The sequence below is a fragment of the Lissotriton vulgaris genome, chromosome 4_1, assembly GCF_964263255.1.
Source record: "Lissotriton vulgaris chromosome 4_1, aLisVul1.2, whole genome shotgun sequence".
Taxonomy (NCBI): Eukaryota; Metazoa; Chordata; class Amphibia; order Caudata; family Salamandridae; genus Lissotriton; species Lissotriton vulgaris.
The window spans coordinates 1,818,479,080-1,818,499,804 of record NC_141691.1 but is presented as its reverse complement, the minus strand read 5'-3'; the positions used below and the strand labels follow the sequence as shown (position 1 = coordinate 1,818,499,804).

At 42.0% G+C, this 20,725-nt stretch overlaps 1 protein-coding gene across 1 annotated transcript in view; it reads left to right on the top strand.

The window, feature by feature from the left end:
- The window catches only part of CSMD3 (CUB and Sushi multiple domains 3), a 2,596,150-nt gene that overhangs the window by 2,132,882 nt on the left and 442,543 nt on the right, over window positions 1-20,725 (top strand). Inside the window, exons 43-44 of the mRNA XM_086918068.1 lie at window positions 10,603-10,791; window positions 18,136-18,313. Of these exons, the coding sequence (XP_086774194.1) occupies window positions 10,603-10,791; window positions 18,136-18,313 (367 nt within the window). The remainder of the gene's footprint in view (window positions 1-10,602; window positions 10,792-18,135; window positions 18,314-20,725) is intronic.

Sequence of the window (20,725 nt, the reverse complement as noted above, 5' to 3'; positions counted from 1 at the left end):
GCCAATGGCCTAAATGCAGCCACATGAGCTATGTTTTTCAAACCAAGATCTAAATGAATAGGGGTTAAGGGCGTGCTGCAAAGCAGAGCAAGAACAGTACTGATAAATTTGTTCTCAATGATTTCAATGTCACCTATATTGTTAGCACCCCATGATCCAGCCCCATACAAGCCGGCTGCAATACCTTTTGCCCTATAGAAGTCACTAACCGATAATATGAGTCTCATGGCCGAATTCTTGAGCCTTTCCGCAATTGCGCACCTCACATAATGAAGTGTTGCCTGGCTTTTAGTCATTTGTGAGGAACATGAGAGAGTATTAGTAAGGCTGACCCCTAAATAATCAAATAGTTTCACCTTCTTTAGATATATATCACCCAACGTAATCTTACCCTTAAAGAACCTGTGTGGGTTGAATGTCATAAATTTCGTTTTTGTTACATTTATTCCCAACCCAAATTCCCAACAAGAAATGAGAATTAGTTCAAAAGGTTCTGAAATCCATTAGGGGTTTTAGAGACAAGTAAGGTATCATCAGCAAATAATAATGACAATACCATCTGGCCAGAAATTATAGGGGTGCCACCAGTACAATTATCCAATATCTCTATCAACCAATTAATGTATAGAGTGAACAGGGTAGGTGCCAATACACAACCTTGGGTAACTCTCCTGTCCACCCTAAAACGTTCAGTTAGTTCACCTTTCTGTTCTCATCTTATTTGGGCACAAATATTAGTGTGAAACAGCAAGTAGTCAGGACCTTGAATACGTTTTAATGCAATCCATATTTCTTCTCGAGGAATGAAGTCAAAGGCTGCATGTAAGTCAACAAAGACTAGGTAGATACATTTTTTGTTTTATATAGCGCTAACTCGACCTTAAGGTAGTAGAGAGCTTTACATAAGCACCAATTGCATTATAGATGGACACATACATTTTCTTAGGCACAGCGGGATTAAGTGATTTGCCCAGAATCACAGGATGATGATCGTCCCTGCCAAGACTCGAACCCAGCTCCCCAGCTTTGAGGTCATCTGCTCTAGCCGTTAGGCCACATCCTCGCCTGTTCTTTCATAATTGTCACATACTTCCAAAGAATTAAAAGAAATGTAAATATTTGGTCCATAGTACTTGCATTTGCTCTGAACCCCCGCTTACAATGGTGACAGTTTGTTCCCCTCTAGGATCCAGACTTCCAATCTTTCTAACAAATGCCTGGAAAACAACTGCTGAAATATATCAATAAGGCTTTTTGGCATGTAATTTGATGGATCCTCCTTTTCAGCTTACTTCAAAACTGTCACCACTTCAGTGCCTTACCAAGAATTTGGTACCTCTGCCCCCAATAAAACTGCATTAAAACTTTGTTTAAGGATAAAACTCCATATTTCTTGTTCTGAGAGGTGGAGGTCAACCAGAATTGTATCCAAGCCCCGGACCTTGCCCCTCTGTAATGTAGGTAATGTAGAAAGGGCCATGTTTGTTTCATCCACGTTAAAAAGATCTGGATCCACAGGGCACAATCCCCAAAGCTCTCCTCACATTTTCATATAAATGATTATCTTACAAATTTGTGTATAAAGCACTACAATGATTAACTCAGAGTTGTGGTTGAATGTGAAATGTTTCTTCCAGAGTACTATTCTTGGTACCCTTGGCTATAGTCTGCCCAAACTGTTTATATTCTTTTACTTTTGGTTCATAAAGTTGGTCTCGCCAAATGTCTCCTTCCAATTACTATTGGCTCTTTTTTGTGCTGCTTAGTATTTTTCCCTTTGTTCTGTTACAAGATGACTGTTTCCATTTTTACAGTAGACATTGGTTCTGTTCCACAAATGTTAGATCTGGGGGTCTCTAGTTGGCAGAGGTACGTACCAATGTCCAAATAGGGACCCTTGCTTCTAGTCAGGGTAAGGGGGATGGATTACACTCTTTAGATAACCCCTTCTCTCCCCTCGCTAGCTTGGCACGAGCAGAAAGGCTTATCAAAGGCAATGTGTAAAGTATTTGTACCAACACTCACAGTAACACAGTGCAAACACCACAAATGGACTCCACACCAGTTTAGGAAAATAAAGTATCTTTATCTAAACTACACAAGACCAAAACAATAAAAATCCAGCATTCACAGTTCAAGAATAAGTCTTTAAAAGCGTTCTAGGGTTTGTGTCAAAATAATCCACAGTTGCATCACGTTTAGCCCAAAGTAACTGTAGATGCAACACAAGTTCCAAATGGAAGCTGCAGTGTAAGAAAACAAGCGATGCGTCACTACTGAGACCCTGGGGAGGTGATGCGACAGCCCCGCTGGACGCAGCGGAGCATGATGCGAAGAATCTGGTCTGTATGGGGAGGGATGTGATACCTTGTTTGGATTCTGGTGCACAGGTTCGGTAGGAAGCGTCTTGCACAGGCACAATGCGTCGAACTTCGGGACGGCGACGATCTCAGGTGCGGCGGTGATGCGCGGCGCAGCGACGATCTTCTCCTCTCGCGGCCCCTCGATGCAATGGCTCTGCGACGATGTTAGCAGCAACTTGATGCAAGCGGTGCGACGATCTCACACCAGCGACGACAGGCTCTCCAACGATACTCGCAGTGATAGGAATCTTCCCGCACCGGGGCAATGCGCTCCGCAAGCGAACAATGCTTCGGTTATTGCAGCTTCAACAGGTGCTGCGACGATCTTCGCGGCGGCGTGAATATTCTCGCACTGTCGATTATGCACTTTGCAAGCAAGCGATGCGTGAAAATTTGCAGATCTTCTTCTTTTCTTCTTGTCCAGCTCCCCAAACAGCAGGCACAACTTCCAGAGGCCCCACAATTGGATAAAGCACTTCAGGAGGGGCAGAACTCATACAGCAGAGTTCAGGGGGGAAGCTGGGAAGTTCTGGGACTTCTTAACAGGAAGCTAGCTCTTCTCAGGCCCTTGGAGATCTCTTCAAGCAAGGGGACACAGCAACAGCAAAGTCCTTCCCCTCTCTTTGGCAGCAAAGCAACAGCAGGTCAGAATTACAGCAGGCCAGTCCTTCTTCTTCAGTCTTCCAGATTTCTGCTTGGCAGAGGTTCCTTCTTGATTCCAGGATGATCTAATTTTCTAAAGTCTGGGTAGCCCTTTTTATACCAATATTCTCTTTGTTCTCTGAGGGGGCAGAGAGACCCTTGCCTAGTCCAAACCAGTTCTGGTTAGTCCTAGAGCACTTTGTTTACCTGACTCCTTCTTTCCTTTGAGAGAGGGGCAGGGTCTTCAGCCGCCCAGCAGGAGATGGAGCCAGCATTGTGGAAGGCAGGTATAGCCCTATTCAGGCCCAGGTGCTATCCCCTCCCACCATTCAAGATGCAGATTGAGCTATTCAGCCTAGGAGTGACTCACTCAGCCACTGGGAGCCACCCCAGCTCCTGTCACTGACAAACCAGACAGTCAATTCACAACCAGGCCAATGCACACAGAAAGGTCAGACTAGAAAACAGCCACTTTTTTAAAAGGGCTGTTTTCAAACACAGGATTTGAAAACCATCCTTCCTAAAAGATGTGTTATTAGATTCTGAGTTCAGGGATACAGACTTCAATTTTCTATCTTGCTCCTATTGGAAGATATTCAGGTAAACATTATACACAGGATTCCCCATTATAGCCTATGGGCAAGATAGCCTTTCAATAGTGAAAAACGAAATTTGCAGTATTTCACTATCAGAACATGCCACCTACATTAGTGCATTCTCTACCTTTCACATACACTGCACCCATTCATTTTGCCATGGACTCCATTCCGAGGGCCATGTAGCATATCCCCCGATCAATGTTTGACATCCTGCTGTTCAGGATGCGCACCTGTCTGTGCACTGCCATTATCCCTTTGGCCTGCATGCGCTGGATCTTCACCATAGTGGTTTCCAAACCAGCAAAGACCCCCTGCATTTCCTGCCCCTCGTCTCTCTCACGTGCCCTACGACCACGGACACTTGCACGCACAGATCCTGATGACCCATGTTGCCCTGCGTTGCCAGCCAGTGGTGGAGTGCTGTGTGTGTGAACCTCCACCTCTTCTTCATCAGAGCTTGCTAGGATCCTGCGTGGTGGAACACCCTCCTCCTTGGCCTCACATGCACAGAGGACCCTGAGCTTGGTGTTGTGGCACCTGCAGGTGCTGCCGGAGTCTGTGTACCAAACAGCAGGGGTGATAGTGGCTGTGCTGTGGTGTCTTCCTCCAATGCTGTGGGTGCCTGTGCTGTGGAAGTGTCCTTAGGGACATTGCTGGGTCCTGATGTGTCTGAAGGCTTCTCCCTCGCAGCCGTTGCTGGTGCACTCGCCTCCCCTTCCTGCGCTGCACTGCGCGATGACTTTCCTGTGGGCAGACATGGACAATTATCACCTGTGTGTCTTCATTATACACATTCCTATCACACAATTTCCTACGCCTCAACTGCTTGTGTACGGGGAGTGCGGCATGGCATGCTGAATTCTGTGTTGGCTGCTTTGATGTATGTTCCTATGACTACGACTACCATGATGCATTGGTGGTGAGTACTGACATGTGTTCTGGATTGTGATTCAGTCACCCACATTGGGGAAGGGGCCAGGGAATGGGTGGGGATTCATGTCCATGCATCTTACCTTTCTTTCTTGCAGCTCTGGTTGAGCTGTCAGCATCCGCAATCCCACGTATGCATTTCGGCTCCATGGTGGATTCCACCAGCTGCTCCAGTTCAGTGAGGCTTGGTGCACAGCTCTTCCCTTCACCTGTGGCTGAGGATTCTTTCCTCTGGGTTGAAATCTTCTTTTTGGTGGTGATCCTCAGATCACACCACCTTCTTTTGATATCTTCAATTTCCCGATGTCTGACCCCTAGGGCATTTACTTTGCTCTGGATCGCCAGCCAGGTGTTTCTTTTGACAGACTCTGCTACTTGCAGGGACTGTCTCCCAAAAAGCTGGCTGTAATGCTGCACTACCTCCTCCAGCAGCACCTGGAGCTCAGTTGTGCTGAATTTTAGCTTCCTTTTTCTATCACCTCCATCCTTCTGGCCTTCCTGGGACTCCATGGTGATGCTCTGCTGGGCTCAGTGCAGCCTGCTTCTCTGTCTTCCCTCCAGCTCTCGAAACAGTTCTGTGACTCTGCACCTGCATGGGTGTGGCCACCTCCAGGTACTGAGGTGTGGTACTTGCATCTGATTGGTTGATTTCTCAGTTGCTTTGTTGTGGGGTGTGGTGGGTGTCCCTGATTGGTTAACTGGCTCACATGTCTTCTATTCGAATTTTCGAGATAGGATTTTACCGATTCGGTAAATACTGATTCGGTAATCTCCAAATCGGTAATTTCCGATTCGGTATCTCCCATTCATTCCTATGGGCCTGGAGGCCCATAGGGTTGAATGGGTGATACCGAATCGGATATTACCGATTCAGAAATTACCGAATCGGTATTTACCGAGTGTGGATTCCGATTGTTACCGATGCTGTATTTTTTTCAGATTTTTTAACTACATTCAGTTTTCCGATTCATAAATACCGATTCGGTATGAATCGGTATTTAAGAACCGAAAATTTTAAATTACCTACATCGGGCCCTAAGTGTCAAAATAGAAACTCTGATCTGGTGATACTTGGTTCTGTATCTGACCCACGCTCCATCTTGGTCGGCTCCAATAGTGCTTAGGTCTCAGTATACTGCAACCCATTGACCGTGGTAGGTGCTTAATGCTTTTTGGTATTATTTTCAGTTTAAACTTTGAAAATTCAAATCTTCGGTTCCCCAGATTGGATTTTTGACATGTGTGGTCATTTTATTTTTTTCCATTTACTCTATTTTTTTTAATTGGGGTTGGATTTTTCTTGTGCTGTGTTTTGACTTTGTTACTGTTTTGATACTGCATTAGTGCTTTGCACATTGCCCTAACTTAAGCCAGTATGCTCTCTGAAATAGCTACCAGGGGATGAGCTCCGGTACATTTTGTTGCTTTTTAAGACTGATAGACGAGTAAAAGTATGGTTGAGTGAGTGAAAAGATGGACAGATGAGTGAGTGAAAAGATACATGGATGGGTGGAAGGGTTGAGGGATAGATGGATTACGAGAACGATGGATGCATGAATGGATGGATATAAGGATGAGTGAAGGAATGGTTGGATGAGTGAAAGGGTGGGTAGATGAGTAAAAGGGAGGATGGATAGATGGATGGATGGATGGATGGATGGATGAGTGAAAGGATGGATGCATAAGTGAAAGGGGGAGTAGATGAATGGATGGATGGATGATGAATGAGAGGGTAAATGGCTGAACAGATGAGTGAAAGGATGAGTGAATGAGTGAAAGGAAGGATGGGTTTGATGGATAGGTCTGAATATGGATGACAGAGGGACAGAATAGTGAAGGACTGAAATATGAATGAAAGAATGAATGGATGACAGAATATAACGTGAAATGGTGGATGTCAGCTGGTGCAAGGAAGGATGAAAGGATGAATGGATAAATGCTAGTATGGAAGTTACAAGAGAGCTCTTATGTGGAGGGTAATGATGACTTGCTCTACTTGCTCGGCTGCCATTAGAGATTTGATTCAAAGTGGATAATATTTACATTTTATGCCTACTCCCTTGGTCACCAACCCTCAATTAATAACCTAATGTCTCACAAAGGGGTTGACACATCCCCATCCAATGCTTGATGTTCTGAGGGTTGAACAAAAACCAAATTGCCACTTCAGCAGACAAATGCCTAACCAAGACTTAGGCATAGATGCATCAAGGTAAAATCCGCTCGCAAAGGGGCAGATCCTCAGAATCTGCCCCTTTGCGAATGGTATTTTTGCATTTGGGATGCATCATCCCAAATGCAAAAATCGCAAATTAAGAAATCGCAAAATTGCAATTACTTGCATTTAAGGAATCTCAATTTGAGATTCCTTAAATGCAATGCATTAATGTTTAAAAAATAGCGATTTCGCTAATAGGGCTCACAAAGTTGACCTTCATGGTAATTTGCAAAAACTTTGAAAAATGCACTAAAGTGCATTTTTCACAGTTTCATGTTGCGCACACACAGGGCATGTGTGTGCGCAACATATGTGCACAGATCAATTTCAGGGGTGCAACAGGGTGTCCTTTGGACACTCCTGCACCCTTGAAATCGCATTCTCAATTTACGAATCACTAATTGTGATTCGCAAATTGAGAATATTTATTTTATTTATTTATTGGGCTTATTGAGCGTGACAGCTACCCAAAAAGGGCTTCCAGGTGCTATAACAGATACTGAACCAGAGAGACAGGAAAGAGTTATAGGATGAAAACCGGAACAGGTCACTGGTTGAAAAGCCAGGTCTTAATGGCTTTGCGGAAATGGGTGTACCGAGTTTCTAGACGGAGAGATTGCGGGAGGCAGTTCCAAAGCTTCGGGCCTAGGAGAGAGAAGGATCTACCTCCCATCCTCGCACGGTATGTTTTAGGGACACAAAAAATACCTTGAGTGACAGACCTCAGGCATCGGGCAGGTGTGTAGGTGTGTACGAGGGTTTGAAGATATCTGGGTGCATTGCCCCACTTTATCCTATGCATGAGGCTGAGAGTTTTAAATTTGACCCTGTTGTCGATTTTTAGCCAGTGGAGCGCCTTTAGGTGACTGGACATGCGATCTCTCCCGTTGCATTTACAAAGCAGTCTGGCTGCAGCATTCTGTACCAGTTGGAGGCGCCTCATGACTGCCTGAGATGCCCCTAGATAAAGGACATTACCATAGTCTAAACGAGAGGTAATTAGTGCGTTGATCACTGTCTTTTGAGTGTCGTCCGGGAGCATCCATATGATTTTTCTGAGCCATCTCAGGATTGTGAAGCAGGTAGCTGTGAGATTGTTCACCTGGGGCTCCATGGTTAGGCCGTTATCAATGGTAATGCCTAGATTACGGACTTGATGCGATGGAGTTGGCAGGGGGCCCCTTTCGGATGGCCAGTGTCTGGAATTACAGAGGTTTTGATTGGGACCTACTATCAAGGCCTCGGTTTTGCTTCCATTTAGTTTAAGCATGTTTTTGTTCATCCAGGAGGAGATGTTCCTAAGGCCTGTCTGTAGGCGCGAAGGGAAGTCATGGTTATCGTTTGAGAGTGAAAAAACGATTTGAGAATCGTCAGCGTATGTGAACATATTAAGACCAGCTGATTCAGCGATCTGGGCCAGCGGGGCTGCATAGAGGTTAAAAAGCAAGGGGCTTAATACTGATCCCTGTGGAACACCGTACGGGGAGAAATGGACATTGGATGCCGCATTACTGGAAGAGATTTGAAATGTCCTCAGAGTCAGGAAAGATGCAATCCAGTCTAGTGCCTTTCCTTTTATGCCCATGTTGGAGAGGGAAAGCGAGCAGTGTGTTTTGGGAGATGGTGTCAAACGCCGCGCGTCTTCCTATTCATTCCTATGGGCCTCTAGGCCCATAGGAATGAACGGGGAGGTATTCCTTAATTGCGATTCGGAATTTGCGAGTCGCAATTAAGGAATTTTAAGAAATCGCTATTTTTTATGTGATTTCTTCATGCATTGCATTTTGCTATTCCTTAATAGCAAATCGTTATTTTTCACTATTAAGGAATAGCAAAATGGGTTCTTGATGCATCTGGGTGAAAGGGCCTTATTTAGCTCTTGGTGGAGGTGTAACTCCCTGGATGGATATCTCCGTCACTGAAATAAAAATCCTGTAGGATATAATGGGATTTATATTTTGGCGGATGGGATATCCCATTGTTGTGATAGAGTAACCTGTCCACCAGGACCTAAATCAGGCCCTAAACCAAATGATATTAATTTTATTATGATTTTTTTTAATGCAAGAGGCTAGCAGGCAACTAAAGATGGCTTTAAAACATTAAGCAACGAATCTGTCTGCACCATTGAGCAATACGTTAATGCTATTGTTGACCTTTTGTCGATGTTAATTAGCAGCCTAACCATTAAAAACAAATTGGTCAGCATGTGTCACTGATTTTGTGTTTCTGCATGGTAAAATGAGTTCATCACTCCTTTCCATGAGGGATCCTGATTGAAGCCTGCATCTCTGCTAAAGCAAAGCATAGTTTCATTTTGAGGCAATATCTTTCAGTAGGACTCAGTGTTGGTACTTTTAATAAATTGTTTTTAAGTACGCCTCAGTTTTGGTAATTTTATTAATATGGCTTTTTCTGTTAAAACAGAGTCGCTTCCATATAGAAGTGTTAAACATCCTTCTTTCCTTAAATAAATGTCCCTTTGCTCAGAAAAGAAGGGCCTTATCAGTATGGGTGTTGGAAGTTTAGAAAGTCAAAGACTAGAAACTAAAAATGTGTTTTCAAATAATATGAGCTATGCAAAGAGTGTAGATCACCACTGCTGGCAGGCGCCACTAAGGACAAAGAGGGGGGGGATCAGTCGGCTTCTGATGTTGATCCACTGTGAGCCCTACTACCATCACAAACCAGACATTCCACTGATCTACCGGGCCTCCTGCCCGCATTCACCGGAGACCAGTCTGATGGCCACCGTACACAGTCTGCATGTAGCCAGTCTTCACATCCAGCTCCATGGTTAAAGGTTTGAGGATTATTAACGAAAGCAGCCTGTTTTCTTACTATAACTAGCAGTCAGTGCAAAATTGGGACTACTTCAAAGAGAATTTTTAAGGCGTGGGCAAAGCGGGGCCCCTGAGAAAGAGAACCTTAGGGGCATATTATCAAGGGGGTTTATGTCCGCTTTTTTGGCTTTAAAAGCCAAGAAAGCGGAGATAACATTATCTCCCTATTACCTAGCTGTCGCTAACACCAGTTAGCGACAGCTAGTAGGAGATAGCAACCATCTTGGGCCCCACTTTGCATGTCAGTGATATTTATCACTAATGACATGCAAAGTGGGCGTGCCAAGATGTTAGCGACTGTCGCTAACATCGCTATCTCCTATTACCAACTTTTGAAGATATTCGCGCTAAGCGCGAATATCTCCAAAAGCTAACACCTGCCCTGAGCAGTTCTTAGCCATGTTATCCAATGGGAGGTGGATAACATGGCTAAGAGCATTAGCTCGGTAATGCATGAATATCGCTGACTTTTCAGCGATATTCATGCATTGCGGCGATTTTTATCCCATTTGCGTAAAACCTTGGTAATACCAAGGTTTATTTGCGGTTAAAAATCACCGCAGCTCAGCTGTAAATTTTTGTCTCTAACCAAGCAATAGCGATAATTATTGCTATTGCTTGGTAATATGCCCCCTTATTTCTCTTTACCTCACATCTTTCTCACCCTTTAGTATTTGCACTATTGTAAGGCATCGTGGGGCTTGAGTTTGCAGACACTGAGTAATACAATACAAAGGTGGTCCAACCAGGGGCCCTTAAAGAATGCCTGGCATCCAACATCCCGAAGATGACATTGACACTGCTGCTTGCTGACCCATAGGCTGGCATCTTCCAACTTTGCCTGTCTGCCTGTTTCACAACAATACACCGTCCTTGTTCTGCATATCAAACTGCTCACTGATTTGAAGAAATCCATTATTTTCAGAATATGATTATAGTAAATCTTGTGATTGTAATTACATTATACTAAATAAACATATCTCTTTCGACTTCTCATTTTATTTTAGCTTATCAGCTTCAAAGTTGCCCCGACCCCCGGCCATTTCGGAATGGTTTTGTGATTGGCAGTGACTTTACTGTAGGACAGACTGTTTCTTTCGAATGTTTTCCTGGGTATTCTCTGATCGGAGACTCGGCTCTCACTTGCTTACATGGGGTTAGCCGGAATTGGAACCATCTACTGCCCAGATGTGACGGTAGGTGAACAACAAGTCTTAATCTTACTCATATTTAATTAAATTGGCGCTTGTTAGATGTCATGTCACACATTCGGCCTGATTGAGAACTCGGTGTTCAGGCACTGGGTCACCCCAAAAGGATACTTATCAGTGGTAAATGTATTTACGTCTGTGTAATTGCATGCCAAAACTGCATACTATTAAGAAGTAGAGAACCACAAGAAAGGGATTTTCATCAGCCATAACTTGTGAGTTTGTATCTAGTTCACAAACCCTTCTTCAGCCATAAAGATAAGACATCATCTCAATATGACTCCATTTACGGCAGTCGTGTTTCCACTATGGGATGCCTGGCAGGCACAAATGTATTTACTATTCCATAATTGTATACCACTACTGGTTACAAATATGCAAACCTCATGCATGGGGTAGTTAGTGAACCAATCACGGTGTGGTTTGCCTTGAAGGTTTGTGACCAAACATTCCTCTCTGACCCTTTCTAACCTCATACATTGTCAGAGAATTGCTTCAGCAAAGAATTAGAGTGAATCAGCTGTCAGGGTGGGATTGGTAACAGAGCACCCCCAAACTTCATGCAGGTGTACGGTATAGGGTTTCTCCATGAGAAAACATTTTCCCAAATGGAAAATGTGCAGTTGTACAGGAGGGCTGCTTTTCCAAATACAAAATTGCCCTGTGTGTTATATGCTGCATTCGTGGAAATAACAATAGCCAAAAATATCATGTGAAATGTGTATAGTAAATCTAGAAACTTGGGTTTGCCACAGGTTTCTATGCCACTGCTACCAAAAAGGAGAAAAAATGCACCCTTTTGTATGAGTACTTTCAGGGTTTAAGATTCACTACTGTCTTGCGATCAGGAATGTTGTCCCTTTTTCTCTAATGTTTCTACCATTCAGAAGGAGATAGGGTATATGGTAATAACTTTAATCATTCAGCACCAGGAGCCTTAGGAAGATTACACGGCATTCCCCTGACACGACATATTTTTATAAATTGAGGGTTTGTGCAGATTTGTTTCTCTTTTAGGACGTTATTGGACCTGATTGACTAAGAAAATGATCAATCTACATTTGCAGGTCTATCTATACCTGTGCACAAACGTAGATTCATGACTCCTGCAATTCACAAAACATTCACAGGAAAAATCATGTAAAGCTGTGCATGTTACATTTCCATGTGTGTTCATGGGAAGGGCATGTAAGATTCCCAAGTGGGTACTATTCCCGATGTGCCGAATTCTCCACAGCAGATGGAGTTTTGCCAGCCATTGACTTGAGCACATTTCCAACTATTTCTTGGGTGGAAAGGTGAAAGTGGAGTTTGTTGATGTAATAAACAGCCATGTTTATGGGTGTTCACACATTTTAAATGCAAGCCCTGATCTGGAATGCCCACTCTCCACTTGAGTGGGATTTTATGAGCGCAGACAACTCCACATTCCTGGCAGAGATGTTTGCAAATGTTAATGGAATCAAGTTTGCTAGAATACCTTTGTGATTTTCTGACAGCTGTAAACTAGGAGTGGGCAGAACTTGTGGAGTTTCATGCCACAGACTTCCAAAGAGTTACATGAAAACTCTGTGAGATTCCGCAGAGTTCCGCGAGCAGGCGGAACTGGCACATCACACTGATTTTTAATGTCAGGAGCTTGTTCCGCACTGCAAAATCAGCGAGATCGGCAGCATGGCAGAGAGTGCTGCTTCTTTGCTGCCATTCCAGTAAATTATCTACTTTAGCAGCAGCTTTCTCACTGCAGGTGGTCGCGACTGCCCGCGTTGAGAAAATCTCCCTGGGTGCGATAATAGCAGACGAAAATATTCCTAGGGGATGCAAATTTACACACGCTCTTGCCAACTTACCGTTTGTGAGTCACATGCAGGAAAAAAACACTGCCGCGTGGCGATTGGCAGAGTTTTTCCAGAACTCCGCATTACAAGCTTAACGTGGGTTGGGCAAAACTCTGCCGGTGGAGTTGAATTTTTCAGCCCACCCCTAATGTAAACATACTTTTCCAAATTTACTGTAGTCAATAGGCCATACCAATGTGTCCTAATTGGATATATATGGATATACCACACAGGAGATACTAGCCAATATTGCTAATTAGATGCTTATTGGTAAACCATTAAAATGTATTACAAATGTGAGTTTCTTTGTGTAAAAATGAATCTACATGTGACATATTAGCATCCATAATTGAAACATTTAACATTATACTTATTCTCAACCTGCAATACAGAATACATTTTAGGGTGTTTCACCCCACTAGAAATTGCCTTACTTTTGCTTCCCTGGAAGTTTAACCATTTAACTCAATTAATAGATTGTGTCTTCAGCCAACAAAAGTTCCATCATTGATTGTAAAGCCCTGCATTATCCATTTATAAGAAAAACACATATTTCAGCAACCTTCCCACATTGACAATTAACGATTTATCTGGGACTTGGATGTCTCTCCAGCAACATTCTCATTCATAATTTAGTTACTTGATAAACCTCCTACACCTTGTCTGTTATTTCTTTTTTAAATGAAACTATATATTTGCCCTTGAGTAGTCTGCATTGTCTATGAGTTTTTCTTTATATATTGGTATTGAAGAGCATGAATCTAGTTTGAGTGCAGCAGAGTGCTGAACAGGGTGTGTGGCCCCCGAGAAGATAGAATTACTGGGGGACGGTCAAGGGTAGAATGTCAGGTCAGGGAAGTGATCCTTGAAGATGTGTGTCTTCAGATTCTTCAGAATTTTAGGAGATTTGAGGCTGATTCGATGTCAATGGAGGTGTGGTTCCAAATACTTGGAGTGTGAACAGAGAAGGCATGTCTTCTGTTTTTTTTCAATTTTGCAGTGTTTTGTTTCCAGTCTGGCAATATCCAGACTCATGTATCACTGAAATGACAAGTTTGAATCTTCTTGTTGAGGGCTTGATTACTGATGGAGTTTGTCTTGAAGACAAATTGGCTGGAGTGGGAACCAGTGTGGTTTTTTTAACATGGGGGTTATTTATTTGAATTTATTTGATACATTGGTGTGCCATGCTGCTACATGCAAGATTTCCTTTAAGAGGTGCTAGGGTGAAACTTGAGAGAGCACTGAGCAGGTCACTGCCTTCGGCTTGGATTCAAAGGTACTAAGGATTGTACAGTTGTTGTGGAGTCATCTTCCATGAGTTCTGCTTCACCTTCTGCATCAAGGAGCATTAGAACCAAGATGTCTTGCTCTTCCTTGCTGTATGTTATTAAATCAAAAATCTGTGCTGAGGAAGATTTGAAAAGTTGAGGGGCGAGGTCTGTTTTTAAAAAAAAATAAACTTTAATGTTTGGGAATTTAGTTTTGCATCCAAGATTAAATGAATTTTAGTCAATATTTTGAGTCTCTATGTCATTAGGTAAGGACTTGTTTTGTAGACTTGGGTATTATCTGCTTATTGATCGAGCTTGATGCTACTGTCTAAAAAAGGAATTGGAGAGGTGCCATGAAGCAGATGAAGATGAGGAAAGAAAGGATGGAGTCCTGGGGTACTCAACAGGACACTGGAAGTATCCGTGATCTTGTGGAACCTACTTGGAGAAGTTGGCACTGGCTGGTGATGTAGAATGTGTACCATTTTGAGATAGTGCCTGAAAATACCATGTGTGTTTTCCGGGTGTTGATCAGGACTAAATGGTCGACTATGTCAAAATCTACAGCGATGTCAAGCAGCACCACAAGGGCAGGGATTGTTCTTGTCATTGAGGAGTGTGGAGTTCTCAACAATTTCTCTTTCTCAGTACTGCAGTGGGTCTGAAGCTTGATTGTGCCCCTGTGGCTGGTGGGAAGTGCTTTCTTGATGATTGTCCCTATGAGTTGAAGGTAAACACTAGGGCAGAAGTTGCAGTGGTTCTCTGGGTCCAGAAACAGTTTATTTAGCAGGAAGAGGAACTGACCTGTCTTTAGGGTGTCTGGGAATTTTCCTTGCCTTACGGAGCCATTACGATGAGGATAAGGGGTGTGAGAGCCTCTCATTTAAGCTATTTGATGATGGAGAGAGGAGATTTATAGTCTTCCTATGATGTTGCATTGAGAGAGTTCAGGATATTTTATATGTGTGAGACTGATTTGATGTTGGTTTATTCGATGGTGCAGTGTTGGGGACTGGCTGAAAGTGTAGGGATTGTATATGTAATAATAATGTTAGGTTTGAATATGTCAGTCTTCTCAGTGAAGGGTAGGTTGCTGGTGTTACATTTATTGACTGAAGTAGGTATGTGATTATGATCATCCTGGCATCTCTGGTGAACTGGACATGCTCTGGAGATTTTCCAGATAGATATCTTCAATGGATCAGAAGGTTATTGTTCCTCTGTTTGATTGTCCTTGATGCTGAGGTGCAATATATACAATGGTGAAGTGGCCAGCCCAACCAAAGCTATGGGTATCTGGCAGTGGATATTAAGGGACATTGATAGAATAAGGTGCAGTGGGTTGGGTTATTGATGAGTTGTTTTATTTCCAGTTTTTTGCAAAATGAGTCAAATGCCTCCTCATCTATTTTGTTATGGAGTTGCCCGAAAGGTATAAGTGTCCTACGAACGTGTGGTTGGTATGTTGAATGGGGGCAGAGATAGGATATCTGAGATTCCTTAGAAGATATGCTTGTTTGGCTTTAGTGGTCTTTAGATTAGATGGAAGGAAGCTGTTTTGGAGGTTGACAGAGGGAAGTAGCACAGAAGGAAAGGAGCTCAAAAGATTTCAGTGTTGTAAGACTGCTAAAGTTCAGGGCCAGCATGTCCTTATATGACTGCAAGTCAGTTCCCATTTGGCATGAAGACATCCAGGGTGTGTTTTGCGAAAGATGTGAACCAGGTTTCAGTGATGAAGGATGCATCACATTATGGCAGCAAAGTCTGGAGCATGTGTTACTGAACAGTGTGCATTGATGAGCTTCAAATAAGTGTATTGTGGGAGGGCTGATTGTTCTAATGAGTAGTATATAAACAAGGTTAGTGGTGCAAGATGTGCAAATTGGTGAGTGAGTTTGCACATTGGGGCATTAGATGTGTGAATGAAGGCAAATTTGTTTGTGTAGTCTGGGTGAGAGTGTAAACATTGTGTGAAATGTGGCACATGCTGAAGTTAATTTACTAGAAGGTACAGACAGATGCCTTCCAACAGCTGAGGGCATACAGTTGATGGGACACCTTGAAAAGTTGGCCAAAGTAAGGGAGGAAAAAGGAAGTAGATGGAAACCAGCGATGTCACTTCCTGAATGGACTTATGCTGGGAAATGGCGGGATGTCACTTTCTGTAGATATGGATGCAGGAAAATATGGCTACCTGTGATGGATGTTTGGAAAATGAAGTCTGTTTACCTGGCTTCTTCTTGAAAAGATGTTTTGGTGGGGAACCAGTGATGCCACATCCTGTGGAAATGAATAATGTGAATTCCAGATATGCCACTTTCTCTGGAGATCGATCCTAGAAAATCTGGAGATGTCTTCATGTTGAAATAGATGATGGGAAATGATATCAGCTTTCTTGTATTTTCTTTTTAAAGATGGTTTTGGTGGGAATGCAGTAGTGTTTCTTTATTTATAAGCGAATGCTGGTGAATTTCGATATAGCTTCCTTTGACATGGATGGAAGCTGCCAGCCCTTGTTAATTTTCCAAATTTTTAAATGAGTGATTAACTTCAATGTTTCATTGTATGGTTCCACAGTATTCTCAGCACCTAGAACGTAAAAGATAATAGTGTGCTCTACTAGCACTACATAACGCATTTCGACAACAGCACTAGAACACCACCCAACACCTTGGCCTCTAGATTTCTTACAGGTGACGCAAGTCATTCTAACTCTTCTTGAGAATAGAATAATTCTCAGATGAGATGCAGGTTTATGGCTTTCACTATCAGGACATGAACTCTCGATGTATATTGACTTCTACGTAGAAGTAAACATTGTAGTGATGTTTAAATGTTTGTAAATTATTTCTGACAATTATGAACTAACAACTTAATGATAGCGAACAGTATGTGTGCCATAAAACAGAAAATACATTTTAGAAATCTTCTCTTGATATAGTCAATATAAATGTTACTACTGAAAGTTGCACATTTACATTAGCAATGGATTTTGATAACCTGCCCTTTCCAGAGGAAAGGTCCAGTACTGAAAGTCAAGGCCAGAGTCACATTCATGAAGGCCCTAAAGGCCACATGCATCATTGTTGCCGTTTGCGATTTCTTAATTGCGAAAATTAAGGAATCACAATTAAGAAATCGCAAACGGTTATGCACCAAGAATTCAAATTTTTTTTTGCGATTTCTTAAAATTCCTTAAGTGCGATTCACAATTTGCGAATCGCAATTAAGGAATAACTTCCCATTGATTCCTATGGGCCTAGAGGCCCATAGGAATCAATGGGAAGTCATTCTCAATTTGCGATTAGCAATTTGCGAATCGCAAATTGAGAATGCAATTTCAAGGGTGCAGGGGGAGTTCTAAGGACCCCCCTGCACCCCTGAAATATAACCTTAAGTGCATTTTTCACACACACATGCCCCAAGGGCATGTGTGTGTGTAAAAAAAACTTTCAAAAATGCACTTTTGTGCATTTTTGAAAGTTTTCTCAAATTACCATGAAGGTCACCTTCATGGTAATTTACCTCTCCCTATTTGCGAATTCGCAAATTTAAAATTTTCTCGCATTGCATTTAAGAAATCGCAAATTGGGATTTCTTAAATGCAATCGCAATTTTTGAAATCACAACATGATTGCGATTTCTAAAATTGCGAAAAACATGATGCATCCCAATTTTGTCAATTGCATTCGAAATTTGCGATTTACACCGTTTGCGAATGACAGTGATGCATGTGCCCGCAAGCATCGTTCACGGACATAATTATTTCAAATAGAATATGCTGGTGATCAATTTCTCTTGCGTTCTTAACACATTATTCAAACATCTAGAAGGATCTGTGCTTGTCTAGGATGAGTTTCACATTCAAATCTGCATTGCATTGATTCACTGATTACCAAAACAAGCTTGTAGGAACATTGCTTTAAATTGAGTGGAGACAAAATGTATTCGTCAACAAACGAATTCCTTATTATCAGGGTTGCTTCCTGACAGCATCAATCATGCTATGAAGCAGGTAGCAATTTTTATAGTAATTTATTTGTTATCAGGTGCAGAGAAAGAAATATATTGATGTAAAGAGAATTCACCCTTTGTCAATTTCAGCTATTATTAGGAAAAAAGGGGGGTGGAATATCAATAAACTAATTCATGAACTAAAAAAATAGACAATTGAAATACCCTGTTTTAGAATTACAGCTTGATATTCCTTTTTGCAGCTCTCTGTGGAGGAAATATAACTGCGATGAATGGTACAATTTACTCTCCTGGTTATCCTGATGAGTACCCGAATTTTCAAGACTGCCTCTGGCTTGTGCGAGTCCCACCAGGGAACGGGATCTATATCAATTTTACTGTCCTTCAAACTGAACCGATATATGACTTTATTACTGTATGGTAAGTACCTCTGTTGATGTATGGAGCAGCTAGTGAAATAAAAATCCAAAGAGAGGTGGAAGAAGGACTTTTAAATTTATCAGCTGTCTCTATTATGGATTTCTTTCAGCTCATTGTACACAATTCAGGGCATGTGCTTCAGCAAGACAGACTGAAAGAGATGTGGTACTGTCCCACGTGCGCAAAATGACTGTTCTGCAGCAATGCCTGATGAGGTGTACTGTCTCACGTGCATTAATTACTATACTGCAGCAAAAACTGAGGAGCAGTACTGTCTCACGTGCATACATGTCTGTACTGGAGCAAAGACTGAGAGGCTGTACTGTCCCACGTGCAATAATGACTGCACTACAGTATAGACTGATAGGATGTACTGTCCCACGTGCATTAATGACTGTACTGCAGCATAGACAGAGAGGCTGTATTGTCGCATAAACATTACTCTACTGCAGCATAGACTGAGACTGTACTATTGCACCTGCATCAATTACCGTGCCGTAGCACAGACTGAATGAGATTCTACACAGTTGCATGTGCATTCATTACTGCACTGTAGCACAGACTGAATGGCAGGCTCTACTATTGCACGTGCATCAATGACAGTACTGTACCAGAGACATAATGAGAGACTGTACTGTGTCACATGCACTAATTACTGTACTGTAGCACAGAATGAATGAGAGGTTGTACAGTCGCACATGCATTAACTGAATTATGTAAGTGGGAAACTATCTGATGAAGTGCTAAAGAAAGTAAAACCCTATGGTTTCATGCGAACAGGAAAAGCGAAATTGGAAGTGGTGTGTAACCTGGCAAGTAAATGCACATTTTAAAATGGACAATGAGGATTCGTCTTTCCTATTATTATTTTGAGGAATTTGGTTTAAGCTTAAAATGTAGTTCTTTGGGTTGTTTTATTCATACAGGTAACTCTTAAAAGCGCACATTCCGTGAGCACCTCACGCAACGGCACCATCCAGAAATGACAGCGTTTCAAAATCGAGTTTTTTAACCTATATTTGTATTTTTTCCAATTTCCACGTGCATGGCTTTCACATGAAATTCTGCTATATGCTTCTATATATCTGAGCCCGGGCTCCTGCCACTATAACAACCTAGACCTTGATGGTACTGTCCAATATCCTGCATACAATTAGTGAGAATGTATTAATTTTAACAACATCCGCCTCCAGTACACTGGCGTTGATTCAAGCCGGGAAGATAATTGGTCTTTTCACTCCAGAGATTTCAATACTTTATTATGTAGGAAATGAAAGGCAGCAGGAGCAACTTTAATGCTACAAGACGTCATTAAAATTCTTCCCATCTCACCCCTGACAATGCACAAAACAGTTGTGTTGATGTGCGTCTAAAAATTGTGCGACTCTTTCAGAATATTTGCATTGCATGGCCGTACAACATTAAAGCTTCTGTTTCACCATCAAATCACCTCTCCTTCAGGGTTTATTCAGTCGGAAAACAGCATTGATGGTACTTAAAACACTAAAGAGTACAATTGCAACCATCTCCTGAGCGGTTAGAGATTAGCAAGACCTCGTGGGTCATTATTTTAAGACAGTTTTATTGTATTTTTTCAAACAAAACAAACGGAGGCCCAACTCTGTATCAGATTTGCACCATAGGTAATCTTGCAGCAGTTTCAAAACAACGAGGCATACACCGGATGTACACTATTAGGACAGTCAGTCAGTCAAAGTACTTTATTTCGATAATTCAATATCATAAAAAGAAGGGGAAACATACAATACATTCAAAATACACATTAAAAACAATTACAATTCATGTATTAAAAGTATCCCACAGTATTCATAAAATTGCTAAAAAAGTCATTTAACATAAATATAACTACCATATTACATTACTCTATTAAAAACCCAATATATACAGTACCAAAAGTTCAAATAGTTTTTTTTAAAAAGTGCCATTTGGACACTGAGGGCATGCACGCAACGTTTGGTTATTTACATGTCTTGCTGTAGCTTAAGAGAGATTTTGAACTAATCAATGACATGTGAAGTACTTGATTCACCAACTATTGCAGCAGCAGAGGTACGGCATTACCATTATATCCCGCGCATATGAAGCACTGACATCAAATTGGAAAATAAGCTTAAATAACCTGGTTGACCGCTGTCGCCAACTACACAATGATAACAGGCAGAAACCCACACCTTTCAATGATATTTTTAACTTTTACCAGACCAATTATTTTAAAGAGAAACTTGCCTTATGTCGTAATAAAGAGAGTGCTATATCAACCAAAATGAGGACTCCTACGGAACACATTTACTTAGGCAAAGTTCTTACTTTGCATTCTTCATCCACCTTTGAAAGCCAAGTTCAACACACTGTCTACTCATGTTGAGTGCTTGAGCAATGAGAGATCTTAGG